This window comes from Grampus griseus (genome assembly GCF_964374135.1).
Source record: "Grampus griseus genome assembly, chromosome: 14".
Taxonomy (NCBI): Eukaryota; Metazoa; Chordata; class Mammalia; order Artiodactyla; family Delphinidae; genus Grampus; species Grampus griseus.
Window position 1 is genome coordinate 62,062,127 of NC_139008.1, and position 18,779 is coordinate 62,080,905.

General features: G+C 49.1%; 1 protein-coding gene across 2 annotated transcripts in view; it reads left to right on the top strand.

Moving 5' to 3' along the window:
• Positions 1–5,482: 5,482 nt before the first annotated feature.
• HM13 (histocompatibility minor 13) overlaps positions 5,483–18,779 on the top strand; it is a 41,248-nt gene continuing 27,951 nt past the window's right edge. The window contains exons 1-3 of one of the 2 annotated variants that reach the window (XM_082670039.1): positions 5,483–5,762; positions 12,778–12,876; positions 18,261–18,343. In XM_082670039.1, coding sequence (XP_082526165.1) covers positions 5,580–5,762; positions 12,778–12,876; positions 18,261–18,343 — 365 coding nt within the window. In that variant the 5' untranslated portion in view covers positions 5,483–5,579. The remainder of the gene's footprint in view (positions 5,763–12,777; positions 12,877–18,260; positions 18,344–18,779) is intronic. The other variant, XM_082670040.1, reaches the window with a different exon arrangement.

Sequence of the window (18,779 nt, forward strand, 5' to 3'; positions counted from 1 at the left end):
TTCTACTTACAGCAACATGATTCAGTTATACATGTGTACATTCTTTTTCATATTCTTTTCCATTAGGGTTTATCAGTGTGATATGTGCTTTTTTTTAACATTTTGTTATTTATTTTATTTATTTATTTTAGGCCACATTGGGTCTTTGTTGCTGTGCGCGGGCTTCCTCTAGTTGCGACAAACAGGGGCTACTCTTCGTTGCGGTGCGCGGGCTTCTCGTTGCGGTGGCTTCTCTTGTTGCGGAGCACGGGCTCCAGGCACGTGGGCTTCAATAGTTGTGGCACGTGGGCTCATTAGTTGTGGCTCGTTGTGGCTCATGGGCTCTAGAGCACAGGCTCAGTATTTGTGGCACACAGGCTTAGTTGCTCCGTGGCGTGTGGGATCTTCCCGGACCAGGGCTTGAACCTGTGTCCCCTGCGCTGGCAGGCAAACTCTTAATCACTGCGCCACCAGGGAAGTCCCTGATATGTGCTTTTATTTTTTTATTTTATTTTTTTTCCTGATATGTGCTTTTAATCTACATAAATCATATCACACATTTTTCTTAATGCTCAGCTCTATGTTTTAAAGATCTACACATGTTGACGAGGGTAGGGGGATTATGAGGGATGCAGTTGCTGCCCCACCCAGATCCCCTTTACCAGACATAGTGGCCTGACCACCAGCTGTTGTGAGTATTGGTTAAAAAACACTCACAGCTGCCACCTTCTCTGGAGAATTGCCTTTGGTCAAACAGAAGCCAAATGGTCAGGGAGACTCCCCGCCTCCCTCCCTGACCCCTAGACTTGGCCAGTGATGGACAGATACAGGATTACAAGAGGCCTCAAGGCGGGAACAAGTCTGTGGCACACTTTGTGCCACAGAGGTCCCCATGAGGTCGTGCTGGAGCGAGTCCCCGGCAGAGACCCCATCCTCACTTGGCCTTTTTTTTTTGCCCGTTGCGGAGCACAGGCTCCGGACGCGCAGGCTCAGCGGCCATGGCTCACGGGCCCAGCCGCTCCGCGGCACATGGGATCCTCCCGGACCGGGGCACGAACCCGCGTCCCCTGCCTCGGCAGGTAGACTCTCAAGCACTGCGCCACCAGGGAAGCCCCTCACTTGGCCTTTTATCTCCTGCCTTCCTTCCTTCTTCCCTTCCTCCTAAGGACACTCCCCACCAAAGGCAGTTAAACAAGAATCCTCATCTCTGGCTCTCTGACCTATGGGAGTGACCGTGCTTTATCATCCAAACTGGTACACATTTGAGAATGCAAGGGGTTCTATTAATAATCAGCCAGGGCAATCTTATGATAAACCATGATGGAAAAGAATATTAAAAAAAAAGAATGTATATATATGTATAATTGAATCATTTTGCTGTACAGCAGAAACTAACACGACATTGTAAATCAATGAAAATATTGAAAATAAAAATTTAAAATATTGAAAAAGTATTGAAAAAGATATTGAAAATATTGAAATAAAAAATATTGAAAAAAAAGTCGTCCAGGGAAAAGGGCAGAAGCCATGACTGTCCTGACTGCACTGACCGAGCAGGCACTTGGCTCGTTGCTTCTCATTGTTGCCTAGTATCCCATGGTATACGCCCAGCACACTTTGTCTATTTGTTCCTCAGGGACACACACCTAGGTTCACTCTAACTTCCTGCTACCACCAGGGAAAAAAAAAAAAAAAAAAAAAACTGCAGGAAAATCCTCAGACATGTTCCCTAATAGACCTGTGTGAGAATTTCTCTAGGATGATGGAACTGAAAACACAAGCTACATGAGCAGTTTTAGCCTCCAAAAACATCTTCCCAAATGAGAATTCCAGTCTTACTGTAAGGAGGTATAGGGGCACAGAGAGTGTTTCACCCTGTTCCTTCTATCTTAGTAAAACCCCTGTGGCGCTTACTGCCGGCTCCACACTGCCAGAAATACAGGAGTTCCCTGAAGTTCCCTGAGGAAATCACATTTGACTCAAGCTTTGAGGAATGAGTAGGGGTTAACCAGTGTTGTGAGGAAAGATAAACATGGTTAGGTGGAGGGAACAATAAACTCATTCCTTCACATATAAATATTTATTGAGCACATATATTTAAAGGTCCTGTAGCCTCAGTAGGTAATTTAACAGTAAACATTTACACAGTTTTACTGCTTCCCTGCCCATTCTCTCCCAAGAATCAAGAACACAGGATCACCTGGGCTCCTGAGGCAGGACTATACCTCCTACAATACAGTGGATCTCCTACACCAGCATTTGTCAAACTAAATGTGCACTTAGATCACCGGGACATCCAGTAGGTGTGGGTGGGGCCTGAGATTCTGCATTTCTGATAGGCTCCCAGCTGCTACTACTAGTCTGGGGATCACGCCCTGATTAGCAAGGTCCTGCAGAACCACGATACCGTTATCACTCCCAAACAATCCACATTCACATTTCCCCACGTGTCCGAAAATTTTCTTTATAGGCTTTTTAAAAATGTTGTGATCCAGGATCCAATCAAGGGTGATAGATTACATTTGCTTTTCCCCCTCCCTTCATTCTCCTTTCATCTACAACATGGATTTTTTGGTTTTTTTCTCTTTCATGGCACCAACATTTTTGAAGAGTTCAGGCTAGTTGTTCTGAATATGCCACAGTCTGGCTTTTTCTTATTTTTCCTGATGTTTCCTCATGAGTAGATGCAGGTTAAACATGTTTGGCAAGAAGACTACGCAGGTGATGTGTCCCCCGCATTGCATCACGTCTAGTCATTTTGTCCCATCCCATTCGGTGATGCTAAATTTGATCGGCTGGTTAAGGGAGTGTCCACCAGGTCACTCCACTTTAAAGGGAAGTTTTTCCTTTTATAAAGAACTAGTAATCTGTGGGGTAAATTGTGACTATCCTGTCCCTCAAAAACCTTTCTCCCAAGGCTTAGCATCCACTAATGATCCTTGATTACTATTTTAAGAATTATTTAAGCATGGAATAGTGTGTGTAAGTGTGTGTGTATATGTGTGTGCGCATATATGAGAAAAAATTGGAAAAACTGAGATCCATTCACAGTCACTGAACACAGTAATAAGAGAAATGGGGTGGGAGTAAGTCTGCATCTTTCTTTGGAACAAGTGTTTGGTAATTTAACTATCCCAGGCTCTAAACAGGCTCCATTATTGACCTCAGCTCAGATCTCCTCTGGGAAAGTAACACCATACAGGAGGCTTGGCAGATGAAGCCTCGGGGCACCACCCCCCACGCACAAGATTGTCTTATCCCTGTCTCCAGAGAATACCAAGACAGGCTGGCTCCAAGCCAGAAATCCAACCCTCCAGAAGCCTTGACGGGAGCTTTCTGAACTTGAGTCGACCCCTCAGTTCCCTGGGTCATATTCACAGTCTCCCATGAGTGTAAAGGGAGATGGCCAGATCTGCCCCAGACCAAACTAAATCAAGTGCTCAGCCTTGCATGAAGCAGGAGTGTCTCTGATTTCCAATTGTATGCTCTCAGATGAAGAGGCTCGGAGCCATGAGGCCCAGCTGCTGGGCAAATCCTGTGGCCTGAATTATTGATGGATGAATTCATCAGGCACACTGCCTTCACCCATCCACTCAGGTCATGTCCAGTTTATTGAAAAACAGAGCCTGAAACTGTACACCATCTGCCCAGAACTAAGTCACTCTGGTCCAAACTCCTTAGCCCTCTTTGTAGCTGGGATATTATAAAGAGCAGAGGCTTCAGAGCCCTACAGACCTGAGTTCAAGTCTCTCCTCTTCCTCTGCTGGACTGTGTGACCTGGATGGCTAGTTTACCTCTGTGAGCCTGTTTCCTTATCTGCAAAATGGGACTAATCATATCTTACCAGTGTTATTGAGATCAAAGAAAACACCTATAAAGTTACCAGTACAGTGCCTGGCATGAACTAGGCAAACTCCATTATGCAAACTTTAATAGTCTGACTCCTTGCCTTTGTCTCCTCTCACTGTGAACCCTATACTCCAACCCCACCTCACCACCTGCCCAGCTTGGACCAGGCCATGCGATTTTACACTATCAGTGTCACTTATCAACTTATTGCCTCTCTGCTCTAAAACCACTCTTTTTGCCAGCTCTGTGATAATGGAGCCAGACCTCGTAAATATTTCTTCCTTGCCAGCTGACATACTTTAAGCCTTTTCAGTAGAGTGTACTAGAGGAATGCTGGAGGAGAATGGACCTTCCCTTCCTGGTTCGAGGTTGGCTCACTTCCTGGGTTCCTGGAGAACATGCTTTTTTCCCACTGCTTGGCGCAGGGTTTCTCCAGTGCTAGGTGCCTGCAGGGTACAGCTTTCATCAATTTGTCTGCTACATACTTTCTCCAGCTCTTAACTAGAGCACCATTAGCATAGCCAGGAGTCCCAGACAGCTTGGGCCTGCACCCAAGTTCAGGTGACTCCTACCTATACCCTCTCCTCACTCCTGGACACACATACACTGGGAACCCGACAGAGCTGGCCATCTGCAGAGCAAGCCACCTGACTTTTGTCCTCTGGAACTGGCTGGAACCACCCTGGCCCAAGCCATATACAAAAGTTCACTAGGTTCCTAGAGAGGGATGTCTCTCTGAATTACTAATCTCCCTTAAATTACTTAATTTAATTTAATTTAATTTACTTAAATTACTAATCTCCCTCTAAATTACTTAATCTGCAGTGGTTAAGAATCTGCCTGCCCATGCAAGGGACACGGGTTCGAGCCCTGGTCCGGGAAGATCACACATGCCGCGGAGCAACTAAGCCCATGCGCCACAACTACTGAGCCTGCACTCTAGAGCCCATGAGCCACAACTACTGAGCCGGCGTGCCACAACTACTGAAGCCCGAGCCTATGCTACGCAACAAAAGAAGCCACCGCAATGAGAGAGCCCACACACCTCAACAAAGAATAGCCCCCGCTCGCCGCTACTAGAGAAAGCCCGCACACAGCAACGAAGACCCAATGCAGCCTAAAATAAATAATTTTTTTTAAAAAACATGCTATGTAACATATAATTACACACTAACATCCTATAGACTTTGATTTATTTATTTTATTCATTTTATTTATTATCCTCCCAACAACCCCCCGCCACACTAAAAGTACAAGCTTCATGAGGGCAGGGACGGACTTTTGCCTATATTGTTCCCTTCTGTGTCCCCAGAGCCTAGGACAGTGCCTGGATATGATGGGATACCCAAATACTTAAGGAGTGAGGGAATGATTAAATATTGGATGAATGCCTGCATGAGTAAACAAATTCTTAGTTATTAGTGTCCTGGAGTTAAGGAGGTTGACTGGGACTAGGGAATGGGGTCCTCAGGTCTCCCTAGGGATGGATATCCACCGCAGTGGTCCAGTGTTCCTCTCCCTGCTACCAGCAAGTTGCTTAGCAACCGGCCGCCTGTCCCTCCGCCACCGCTAGAGGGCGCGCGGGCGGGGAGACGTGAACGCGCACGCGTGCGCGGCGCAGGCCGGCGAGGGACGCACGTCACTTCCTGTTTCTTTAGGGGAACGTGGCTTTCCACGCATAGCCCGTCTTCCCTTCTGCGTCTCTGCTGCAGCTGCCGGACCTGGAGTCGGACCCCGAGTGCAGCCTTGCCATGGACTCGGCCCTCAGCGACCCGCATAACGGCAGTGTCGAGGCAGGCGGCCCAACCAACGGCACGACGCGGCCGCCTTCCACGCCCGAGGGCATCGCGCTGGCCTATGGCAGCCTCCTGCTCATGGCGCTGCTGCCCATCTTCTTCGGCGCCCTGCGCTCCGTGCGCTGCGCCCGCGGCAAGGTAGGGTCAGCGGCAAAGCCGGGCGCTGTCCACCTCCCACCCTGACACGGCTGGCACGGACCCTTCCCCCGCCCGCCCTGGACGGGACAGACACTTCCTCTGCCCGGACACTGACCCTTCCCAGCATTGCTCACCACCGCATCCCCAACCCGGGCCCACATCCCGGGGCTGACCTTAGGTGCCCCAGGATCTGGGCACCGATCCGCGAACCGGGTACTGACACCTTTCTCAAATAGGGAGCGGTTTCCAACCCCGTTCGGACCTTGACACATCCCTCCCTCTGTGCACCATGCTGGAAGCACTGTTGGCCGACCCTGACACTGTGATTCGGGTACTAATTGTTTTGAGCCTGCTGGACCCAGCCAGACCAGCCTCACGCTCTGCTCTGGCTGTTCATCCCATCTGGGACAGTCACCCCATCCCAGGCTCTGGGTCAACATCCATCTGTATCTGATGGGGCACTGGTTCTGACACCTCCTGAATAGTACAGCCTCTTGTCATTCCTCACCCTAACCCAGGGCAAATTCTGGCACCCAGGCTCATCCCTAGACTCTGACACCTGCCCAGCTGGAATCTGTGACCCATAGAGTGCTCTCCTAGAACCCCCAGATCAAACCTTTGCCCCACCTAAAAAAAAAAAAAAAAAAAAAAACTAACACAGGAATATTAGCTCCTGGAACCCCCAGCTCAGCTCCTAGTTTTTTGCATCACTTTCTGGAACCAATTCCGGTCACACAACTCCTCAGGACCTGGCACTTTGGTGCCTCTCTTTTTAACCAGCCATAGACCCTTGGTTTGCTGGTTTCCTCTCCCTGACTACACCCAAGCTCGGACCTGTCCGAGCCTGAGCCCAGACCCTATTCCTAACCCCTAACCCTGACCCTGTTCCCACCCCAGACCCTACCTCAAAGTAGCTCTTCTCATGCCCCTTAAGACAGTCTTTCCACCAAATTGGGCTTACCTGCTGAGTAACTGAGCTGCTGTAGGCCTCTCTTGTGAGACTGGGCCAGAGCTCATCCCTGTCCTTCAACATCTGTCCCATTGGATACCTAAGAGGACCCCAGGGCCTTCCACCTTCTGACTTCCTCTCTGTCACCCTTCTTCCCGATATTAAGCCCTCTCTAGCCCGTTGCACCAGTGACTTCTCACTTCCTGGCAGCCTCTCCCATCATCCTCCACCACCTCCTGATCTGCAGCTCCCTGCTGCTCCTCCCCCACCCAGACCTGAAGTTGAACCTTAGCGGAAGCTGTCGTACCCAAAGAGGGCAGACCCATAGAGGAGCTGCCACTTTTGAAACTGCTCAAGCCCAGGTTCTCAAAACATTACCCAACTTGAGCAGTGGCCGAGGCCTGCCACCTTCCTTTCTCAAGATCAAAGAGCTTGAGGCTGGTTCCCTCTGTGGTCAGATGCAAAGGGGATTGGTCACGCTTAGGTGGCCCCATTTTCCGTACAATTCTGCCTCTTCTAAGCAGAGTTCTGGTGGCTTTCATCCTCCCTACCTTTGCTTCGGGCAAACACTTGGTACAGAGGGATGTTCTGAAATAGATCAGGACAAAGAAGGTGAAGGGCAGCAAGGAGTGAGCTGGGCACTTGATGTGAGGGGCTCCCTATACTGAGTAATTCTCCTTGGCACCGTCTACACATGGATTAGTAACCTCTTCAGAAAACGCCTTCCAGACAACAGAATTTCCTGAACCTCCACTGTTGTCCAGGGCAGATGGATGCTGCAAAGATGAGTGGGTCAGAGCGCTGTCACCAAGGAGTTTAGGTGTCTGGATGAGAGAGGAATAACGAGATCTGTGATTGTGGTACAGGTAGTGCTGCAGGCTTTAGGGAGAAAGATTGAACACACCTGGGGCAGGGCAGGGCGGCTTTGTGCTGGAGGTGGGCTGGAGCCTTGAGGTAGAGGTCGAATTTCCCCCAGAAGACATTCGAGGCAGAGGAAACCAGGAAAGCAGCTGTACGAGGCAGTTTAGTTGATGGTGGAAAGTCTGGAGTGGCTGGAGCAGAGGGTAGGGATAGAAGAGAGCTTTCGATCTACTGAAGCATCTAAATACCTCTCCCCAGCATCTCCGGCAAGACAGGGGTGCTGGAAGACTGTGCATGGAATTGCAAACAGCCTGACCCTTAGCCTCCCACCACCAGTAACCAGGGTATTCTAAAGTTTACAAGCCTTCGCCCTCTGATTCTCCCAGCAACTGAGTGAGACAGGCAGAGCCAGTTTTATTAACACCATTGTACAGAGAAACTGAGAGTCAAAGAAATGACTTCTCTGCCAATTAGGGGCAGAACCAGGTGTCCCTGGTCCTAGTCCGGGGCTCTCCTTGATGCAGGTGCCTCTGAAGACCCATACGAGTGGCCTAGGGAGAGGACAGGCCAAACGACTCCCTTTTTCTACCCTGAGTTGTTTCTCTAATCATTTGTCAAAGAGAGAAAAGTTAGCTTGGGGGCCCAGGAGTTTTGATTTCCCGCTAGTGTTAGACCCCCCACAGCCAGCTGAGAGGGCATGTGAGGACAGAATTCTCCCTGGGGGCAAGTTGTCCATGACAGAAAGGGCGAGTTGTGAAATCATGGGAGGAGAAGTCCAGGAGTGTGTTGGGAAGAAGTAGCCATAGGCAGAGCCATCTGAGAGCAGTGCCCATTCCTGTCAGAGACCTCTGTTCCCAGAAGGGGGCAAATCCCAGCAACAGCTACTCATCATCGCTTCAAAGGCCTTTGGCCTGTAACTCAGAGGAGCCCCTCAGCCAGCTGGACTGGGTTCCTGCTCTGGGCTGGGTACCAGGGGTGCCAAGACAAAGAAGGCCAAGCCCTCCCCTCACAGAGCGCAGTCACCAAGGAGGAACAGCTGTGTGACCAGCCGACTGCTAGAGGTGGCAGCAGTGATCTTTGGCAGGGTGGATAGCTCAGCAGGCAGGACAGGAGGAGAGGGAGGCGTGGGCCCACAGGTGTTTTCCAGGAGGCAGTGAGCAGTTTGATGTGAGCCCAGTACAGGTACTCGGGTGATGTAACAGGAAGATGCTCTAGGATCCTGCGGCCATTCTGAGGTCCAGAATCCTGAGGGCAACGCACCAGTTAATCTTCGTAGTTACTACATGTTTGCATTTGTAAAAATTCAAGCAACGCAGAAGTATAAAGGAAAAGCCCGCCCCCCCCAGTACCACTTCTGTGGAAGTGACCCAGTTAGCTGTTTGGTGTGCCAGCTTCCAGACCTTTTTCTGCATATATACAAACATGTATGCGCCTGTGTGCACATACATATAAAAGTGGGATTTTGCGGTACATAATTGCCCTGAAACTTGATTCTTTTTTTTTTCCTTAACAGTATGTCTTGGTCATTTTCCTATGTCAGTACATGTAGATGTACCTTGTTTTATGGCGGGGAGGGTAGGTCACGCACGCCCAAGGTGTAGAATTCCAAAGGTACAGGGGGACAAAGTGAAATCTCCCTCCCACCCCAGCTTCCCAGTTTCCCTCCCCCGAGGCAGCCCCTGTTACATGTTTCTTAGCTATCCATCCAGAGCCTCTGTGCCTTTACAAATAAATAAGCATATGCTTCCCCCCATTTTTTGCTACATAACTTACATTTTGTTATAGATACACTCTTTTTTACACCTTGCTGTTTTCACCACTTACATGTTGGAGATCCAATATGTCAGTACACATGGCACGGTTGTGTTCTTTAACAGCTGTGTGGTGTCCACCTGTACCCCCCAGCCATGATTCTCAAAATGTAATCTCAGGACCAGCAGCATCAGTTATCACCTGGGAACTTGTTAGAAACGCAGATCTGTTCACAAGCCCTCCTGGCGATTCTGATGCGAGCCCAAGTGTGAGGGCCCCTGATTTGGAGTCCTCCACTGGTCAGTTAGGTGTGTCAGTCTTCTGCTATCGCAAACCATGCTGAAATTAATCTCCTTATACATTTGTTACTTTACACTTTTCTGTGTATTTGTAGGATAAATTCCTTAAAATCGATTTGCAGGGTCAAGGGCTCTGTGCATGTTTGATTTAGACGGATTTTATCATATTATCCACCATAGAGGTTGTACCAGTTTATACTCCCACCTGCAGTGACCTCAGTTCTTGTTTGATGGCTGCTTGGTAGTCCATTCTCCAGAGGTTTCTGAGCTGTTGTGGGTTGCGATCAGGTCCTTCAGAAAGAGCTCCTGATAGGGGAGGTGACAGGCAGGAAGGGGGCTGGTGAGGTGGTGCTAGTGGAGACTGCAGTAGGGGCAAAGGGCTGGGGTGGGGGTAGTTCAGGAGATGCTCAGGTGAGTGAGTGCACATGGCAGTGAGGAGAGGAGACCCTGGGGTAACAGAATGGCCCACGAATTCCAGATCCTTTCTAGGGCATGGCCTGGAAGCAGAACTCCCAGAGCTCCAGCTGAGCCAACGACTTGAGCGAGCCATCTTCCCTCGCTCCTTTTGCTTCCGCCCTGATAACTGAGCGTGCAGAATGTCACTGGAAGCTGAATTTATTTCTGCTCTTTGTGTCAGTTCCCAACCCCCCCCACCGCCCCCAAGTATGTTTTGCATTTCAGGAGCCATTGCATTTGCATAAGAACGTCTAGTTTAAAAATCCAAATTGAATCAGTGGAGAATCCTGACAACTTTTTGTATTTTTCCAACTACAAAGATTCTGTTGCCTTCAGGATTCTGTTCCTCAGAAAGGTCATAGGCTCCCTGAGCTTCTTGTCACAACTTTCCAGCAGAAATTTCCAGATAGAAAAGGTAGAGGACGTCTAGGGGGTAATAGCCAAGAGTTTGGGCTCTGGAACGAGACTGCCTCAGTGTGAATCCTGGCTCTGCCACTCGTCAGCTGTGTCACCTTAAAGCAAGTTATGTCACCTCTCTGAGCCTCAGTCTCTTCATCTGTAAAGTGGAGCTATTAAAAGTACCTGCTTCCTGGGGTTACTGTGAGGATGAAATCATGTAAAGCACCTAGAACAATGCTTGGCACCTAGAAAGCTCTCAGTAAGTGTTATCCGTGTTACTGTCATCATTGGTCAGATTTCAAGTCTCCTGTTCTCACTCAACATTGCACGTGGGATATTTCCAATAGCCACCCACAGAGGAGACCAGATTCCTCTGTGTGATGGAACATCTGTCCAGCCTGGTTTGTCATCGAATAATATTAAGCCTCTTCCCGCCCGGGATCCTGGGCTGAATTGAAATGACTGTGGAAATGAGTGGTAACACTGGTTTGTAGGTGAAGCCAGAGTCCGTGAATGTTCTCATACCACGTGCCCTGCCTGCATCTACAGGTCCCTCTGCTTGGTAAGCGCTTCCCTTCCTCGTACACAAAGCAAACTCCTCAACTTAGTCAGCGTTTATCTGGCTTCGACTACATACCAGACCCTGTGGTTGGCCTTCAAGGCCTTGCTTAAGTGATATCTGCTCTAACCACCTCTGACACTCCCCTGCTTCCTTGCGAAAGTAGTGTCCTGTCTGCTTTCTCATGATTCCCTTCTACATAAGAATAATACAAATAGTTTATACAACTTGTAGGAAGCTCAAGGCACAACACAAGTACTTCCAGTGCTGTGGGAAAAAAAAAAAATCATCAAATCCTGTCACCCCATTTTACAGCTGAGGAAATTGAGGCTCTGAGAAGGAAGTTAACTTCCCCAAGGTCCCAAACCTGGAAAGAAGCAGAGCTGGGAGTGCAGCTGGGCCTGCTGACATCAGAGCCCTCCCTCCACCACTGGGCGCTCAGGCCACGTACCACCGCAGTATGCGTGTCTCTGTTCTGTCACATGTCACAGTATGCGGTGATACTCTGTTTACATGTCAAGGTCTTGGCCTACCTGCCTGTGAATTCTTTATGGTCAGGAGCTCATTTATTTTTGTGCCCACCCTGCTGCTACACAGGAAATATGATTTTATAGAGGTACACAGAGAGGGCGATGAATTTGCCCAGACCCCACAGCACAGTGCTGCCAAAAGCAGAAACCAAGGGCTGGGAGAGAAGAGGGAAGGAAGATGACCCTGCCTCTCCATGTCACTGTTGCTCACCCACGCCACCCCACTCCCAGCAAAGGTGCCAGAGAGTGACTCACACAGAGCTACCTGGTCCCTCCACAAGGGCGGGTCTCCCTTCAGCCCTGTGCCTGGGCCGCCTCAGCCATGCATATGTTGGGGTTTGGTTAAGGGCCTCCCCACTTGACTAAAAAACATTTTTAATATAAATTTAAACCAGAATTATACTACTATGATGGATTTGCATTCGAAAGTCTTCTGTCACGAATTCTGTGGAGCTGACTTAATTTTCTATGTTGCACTGTTACTCTATTTCCAGTTTTTTTCCATTTTGATAATACTGAAATGATTTTGATTGCCTTCAGTTGTTTTTCATGTAAATATTTATCCTCCGTCAGCTCTTTACCTAGATCACATTCTTGCCAACTGTTGCATCTGCCAGTGTGAATTTAAAGGTGGCTTTTACTCTGACCAGATTCAGTTTTCGCAGTCACACTTCTTGAGTTGAGTGTTGTCCAGATTTGCTTCTCCTTGCAGTTGGTGTCTTCCCATACTCGGTTTTAGCCATTGTTAAGTTTTGTGTGTTGTTGGTTTATTTCCACTCATAATATTCACTGCCTACTGGATAAAAGACTGATCATATTTACATCTCAGCTAATCCATAAGAAAACTGGAGGTAGTCCTCGCGAGGCCCAGAACTGCGCTCTCGTCACCAGTGTCCAGGGTTTTCTCTTTCAGTTATTATGTACCCATTGCCTCTGCCGCATGTGCCCTGGGTCCTCCCAGGAACTGTCCCTGTTGGAGTGCAGGTCTCCTCAATAGCAAGACGATGGGATCAGAGCGTCCTGCCCGAGGTTGGGTGGTCCGCAGCCTGGGCAGAGGGAACAGCACTTGCAAAGCCCTGAGGCAACTCAGTGATGGCAGGAGGGGAAGGAGATGAACGAGCTGTTGGGGCACCAAATTCCTGCCAGCATCCAACCCTCAGAGGCCAGAAGCACTCCCCGCACTCAGCAGGGCCTTTCTTCTCTCGTCTAGAATGCCTCGGACATGCCCGAGACCATCACCAGCCGGGACGCTGCCCGGTTCCCCATCATCGCCAGCTGCACGCTCTTGGGGCTCTACCTCTTTTTCAAAGTAAGTCTTTTGTCACCTGTTGTAGCATTCGGTTTGAATAACTTTATTTGATTTTGTTTTATTTTTCCCATCACAGAAGACATGAATGTTCATTTATAGAAAATAAAGAGCAGGAAAAATAACAATTTACCCTTAGGCCCACTACCCAGAGACCCCACTGTGATGTCGGGGGCCCCTTCCCACCAGTCTTTATTTCCCTTCTTCGAGGAGCTTTCTGTTTTGTTTTCCTGATACCGGTTTGGTTTCATTGTACTCTTCATATTGGGGTGGGGTATAGCTATGTCTCGGACATACCTCTACCATACTAATTGCTTTTTTTTTTTTTTAATTTATCGAGGTTTATTTTCCCAATAAAAGTTACACAGGCTCAGTGTTGAAAACCTGGAAAACACAGAAAAGTAAAAAGGGGAAAACAGCAGCCATCCAAAACCCCCCTGCCAGAGACAGTCACAGAGTCCCTTTGGAGGTGTGTCCTTCCTCTGCTTTTCCCTGTGCATGGTTCCTCCATAGCTGTGAACATGTGGTGTATTCAGTCCTGTAGCTGCTTTTCTCACTTCACATTAATTACATCGTGAGCATTTTCTCATGTTACTGCAAACTCTCAAACTTTTTTTTTTTTAATATAACATGTACTGTTTTCTGATTATAAAAGTAATATATGCAGAAAACTTAAAGAGAGGGAAAAATACACAGAGGTAATCACTATTAACGTTTTGGCATATCTCCTTTCAGGCTTTTCATAATCGTATTTTTAACCTAATGGTAATCATTTTATAACTGTTTTTTTTAAAATAATACATTACAAGCACTTTTTTCCTGGTCATTGAAAATTCCTCAAGGATAACTTTCACCACCACTACCACCCCACCCCGGCCACGCTGCTCGGCACATGGGATCTGAGTTCCCCGACCTTGGATCGAACCCATGCCCCTTGCAGTGGAAGCGCAGAGTCCTAACCACTGGACCACCAGGGAAATCCCTCCTCAAGGATAACTTTTAATTCACATTTTAAAAATACATAAACATAGTTTAAGAAAATTTTTTTCAATCTAAGGGAAGGGGCAAACGAGCCATAGTCCTCTCCCCAGCGTAGTTCCTTGTGCCTCATTCTGTTATGCATAGGTCTACATTTAGGTAACAATTTTAAAACAAATATATGTATCGAACATATGGTTCTTACCAGGGAGATATTTTTGTATCCACACAGTCAGAGCTACCTCATTTTTTGTAACAGCTGCTTGTGGTTGTGTTTCGTGGATGTGCCCCTGAGGGGCATTCAGTGGTGGGATGTCCCAGCACTGCTGCCATGAGCATCCTCGTGTAAGTATCTGGCAAGTATATCTGCAGTAGCATTACCAGATCAAACAGCATCTGGAGTAGTTGGTGCCAAATCCCTCTGATTGTACCAATTTACATTTCCACCAACAGTTACAAGTGTGCTGGCTTCACTGTACTCCCACCTATACTGACTCGCATCAAAATTCTTTATTTTTACCAGTCTGTGAGTGAGTCAGAAACATAATTTTTAACGCCTGCTTCCTGTTCCATCACTCCCTCATTATTGGATCAGAACTGCTCTTCTTAATGATTTCAGAATATCCCCACAAGCAGATACACCACGACTGACTTATAGCATCCCCCTCACTTTAAACAGAAAATATCGTTCTGATTTTTACTCTTATAAGTAAGAGTGCATCAAATAACGTTAGGTATTCACTGATTTTTTTTTTTTTCCTGGACCTCGGGAGAAGAGGTGAATTTATCATATGCTTTGGTTCACAGCACACTGGCATCGGCCCACGCGAGGGCCCCCTCCTTGTTTCCTTCACCACCTTCACCCTGATGCCCATCTCCATTTGCCACCTTCATTTCCCTTCACCAGAGGCACCTGCCCTAATGCGTTTGATTTGTGTCCTTGGATGTGTTTCTTTTTGTAAAATATATGGTGTTAATGTATCTGTGTGTATTTAGTGAGAGTCTGGTTTCCGTAAGTAGACCTGTGTTCCCTCTCCTCTCCCCTGTGCTCCTGAGATCTCTCTGTGGCTCTGTACACATCTAGCTCATTGCCTCCGACTTGGCTTTTGGCAGATATTTCTCGAGTCTCTGCTGTGTTAAGTGCTAGGAATATACACCCAGGCCTTTGCCTCAGGACCATCTAACGTTTTTAGTATTTAGGATTCTCTCCTTAGGCTAGATTCCCCAGAAAGGACTTTCTGGCAGCAGAGGGTGTGAACATTTTTATTTAAGGCTCCGGACGCCTGTTGCTCAGCCTGTCCTCCTCTCCAGGCAGGTAAGCCCCAGCCTGCCTTGTGCCAGAGGACACAGCATACCTCCTCCCAAGTCACCAGAGTGTCCTTGTTGAGATGTCTGAAAGGCAGCTGCCTGGATAGCACGGCCACCAGATCCCTTCCAAACTCCAGACTGACCGCTGGTTGTGGTTTGCTTAACAGTGGCTCTCACTCTGCCCCTTTCCTCCTCCTTTCCTGGTTGGGGCACTGGAGTTGGTTGCATTTCTCAAAATCATAAAATTTACCTTATCCCACCTCATTTAAACCTGATTGCTTTGAGGCAACTTATAAAAATTAAATCCAACAGCATAAGAAAAATAATAAAGGAAGAAACTGGGGTAAAGGAGAAAAAATAAAATAGGAAAAGACAGTGAAGCTCTGGGTGAGGACCATACCCAGACCCCATGCTCTAAAGTCTAAAGACTTGTACTCTTGCCAGAAGTGCCTCTGACACAGGCGTGACTCTGATTTTCTAGCAGCCAAAGCACAAAGAAAGTGAGACTTGGTGCACAATTCATAGTCCACACAGTCAAGCCGACCAGAAGCTCAAAGGTGTGGCCAGAGAGAAATTTCTCCCCAGGACCCACGTTGAAAGAACACTGTGTGAGAGGACACCATGTCTTCACGGGTAAACACGGTCCACACACCTGTGTGGGTAGGAGCATTCACACTGTAGCCACTGATGTGCTCGTCCATTCGGTCATTCTACAAACACACACCAGATCCTGTGCTGGGTGCTGGGGACACTGCAGTGAGGAAAACAGCTGGCCCACCCCTGCCCTCAGGGAGCTTCTTGTTAAGTGGTGGAGACAGACATCGGTCAAGCAGTCACACAGATAAATGAGAAGTGACAGTCCTAGAAAGTGGTGTGAAGGCGGGGTCTGTAGCACCAGAAGAGCAGGAAGAATCTGCTCCTGCCCACACCCCAGTCTCAGACAGCAGCACCTCACCCACCTCACTGCTCGGCCGAACTAGGAGGGTTCCTCCCTCCTCTCAGCACGCAGCCCTGGGCACAACCCACTTCGCTAGTCCAGAGCTGATCGGGGATCCGACCCCGGCTCATCACATCCCTCCTGCCCCCCAGCCCAGGGTACCATCCTCCTGGATGCAGCTCACTCGCTGGGCTGTCGGCCTTGACTTGCCCTGGGGAGTCTGCCTTCCACACAGCAGCAGAGGGATCCTCTCAGGCCGTCAGATCAGATCACAGCCTTGCCCTCAGCCCTGCAGTACCGGCCTGGCTTACCCAGACGAAGCTAAAGCCTTTTTCACGGTCCATCTCCCTCTTACCTTCCCAGCCTCGTCTCCTGACACTCTCCTTCCTACCTTGGCTCCTGGCCACAGGCCCTCACCGTCCCCTGCACACATGAACGCATGCCCACCTCAGGACCTTTGCACTCACCCTTCCCTCCACCTCAAAGGCTCTTCCCCCAGGTATCCTCACAGCCGCTCCCTTACTTCGTTAAGGGCTCTACTCCTAAATGAAGTCAGTGTCGGAGGCTTTCCCAGGCCACCTGTGTGATGCCCCACCCCCACCCCCGGCCTCCTTGCCCTGCTTTGCTTTTCTTCTTAGCGCCCATCTCCACCGGACAGTGTATTGCATGTTCATCTCGTGAGAGTCTCCCTCACTGGCACATGAACTCCATGAGAGCAGGGACTTCTCTGCCTATTCCAGTGCTGAGCACGATGCACTGCACGTAGCAGACAGTCGGTAAACATGAGCTGAATTAACGGAGGTCACGTCAAGGAAAACTGCTTGGCAACCTGGGTGAGGAGAGGAGAGCGTCCTGGGCAGCAGAGAGGCATGTACATGGGCTGCCCGCGGGTGGGAATGTGGCACAACAAGGCCAGTGTGGCCACAGCACGGAGAACGAGAAGGAGCGGCTGAGGAGGCCTGTGGTGGTCACCACGAGAGCACGAGAGGCCAGGGGGAGGATGTGGGCCTTGAGCTCGTGGGAGCAGAGGGAAGCTGCTGAGAGGCATTAAGCAGCAGATCGAGGGGCTCAGACAGAGGTTTAAACAGGTCCCTACTTGAGAGTGGCCAGTGGCCCCAGACCCCACACCACAGCACATTATTCCCTCCCAGTTAGAAAGCCTCATGGTAACAAATTAGAAGACGATGCAGGGCTTCCCTGGTGGCGCAGTGGTTAAGAATCTGCCTGCCAATGCAGGGGACACAGGTTTGAGCCCTGGTCCAGGAAGATCCCACATGCCGTGGAGCAACTAAGCCCATGCGCCACAACTACGGAGCCTGCGCTCTAGAGCCCGTGAGCCACAACTGCTGAGCCCGTGTGCCACAACTACTGAAGCCCACGTGCCTAGAGCCCGTGCTCCGCAACAAGAGAAGCCACTGCAGTGAGAAGCCCGCGCGCCACAACGCAATGAAGAGTAGCCACCACTCGCCGCAACTAGCGAAAGCCCACATGCAGCAACAAAGACCCAACACAGCCAAAAATAAATAAAAGTAAATTTATGAAAAAAAAGACAGTGCAGCAACCATGGAGCCATATGGCGCAGCCTGCCTGAAGTCCAGAATTAACAACATGTGACCACTGGCTTTAGCCTTGCGAGAGACAACGTTCCTTGGGTTCACCTAACAATAACAGGACCAAGAAGCAGCTGTGAGGGCCTGCCATCAGAGCTTCAGAATCACTGGGGGAGGGCTCGTCCAGAAGAGCATGGAGAATGGAACAGGGTGCAGATGACTCAACTGTGTGGCCGCTGTAGGGGGCTCCCTAGATTTTGAGCAGAGAGAAGGAGGCTTGGAAGAGTGCATTCTGAGGTTCAGACGGCTCTCTTGGGACTCTGAACTTCAGACTCCCCTCCCCCATGCAGGACCCTCGATACGCACACAATATTGCCTGTCTGCAAATAATGGAGCCACCAAGCGCAAACCTACAGACTCCTTTGGGAGGTGCATCTGAGGGCTTGAAGTTCCTTCCCTTTTCCCTGTTGCCATAGAAACTAGAAGGCCCCCCAGTACCATTTGAGAGTCTTTCTGACACCATTCCCCGACTCCAGAAGAGAAGCGTGGACTCTGGTTTCCTCATAGCCACTGGCAACCCTGACTTCCTGTTTCTCTTTGTATTTCTGCCTCAGATATTCTCCCAGGAGTACATCAACCTCTTGCTGTCCATGTATTTCTTCGTGCTGGGAATCCTGGCCCTGTCGCACACCATCAGGTCAGAAGGCATCTCTGCGGCATTTGAAGCGGCTTTCGCAAGAGCAAGTACAGGGTCTCGGATGAGAACATGACCTTTGGCGTCATTCAGAGCCAGGTTTGAATCCTGGCTGTAAAATCCAAGGGAATCTTTCCCCTGTGTTATACCGTGGGTGACCTAGAACAAGAACCATAACCTCTCTGGGCCACAGTTTCTTTACAAGGAATGGTAAGAATATCCAGTGGGTATTTCCCACCACGGTTGTTGGGAAAGTTATTTGTGAACAGTAATGTCATGGTAGTTGTCACAGTACTGAGAAGAGTGATGCCATTGCCACCTGCGAGGTGTCATAGTTGCTGCACACGCACTAAGCTGGCCTCTCACACGTGGTCTCAGCTCATAAGAGAGCGAGGCAGTATCGAGAGAAGTTAGGAGCACAGGCTCTGGAATTTCACTA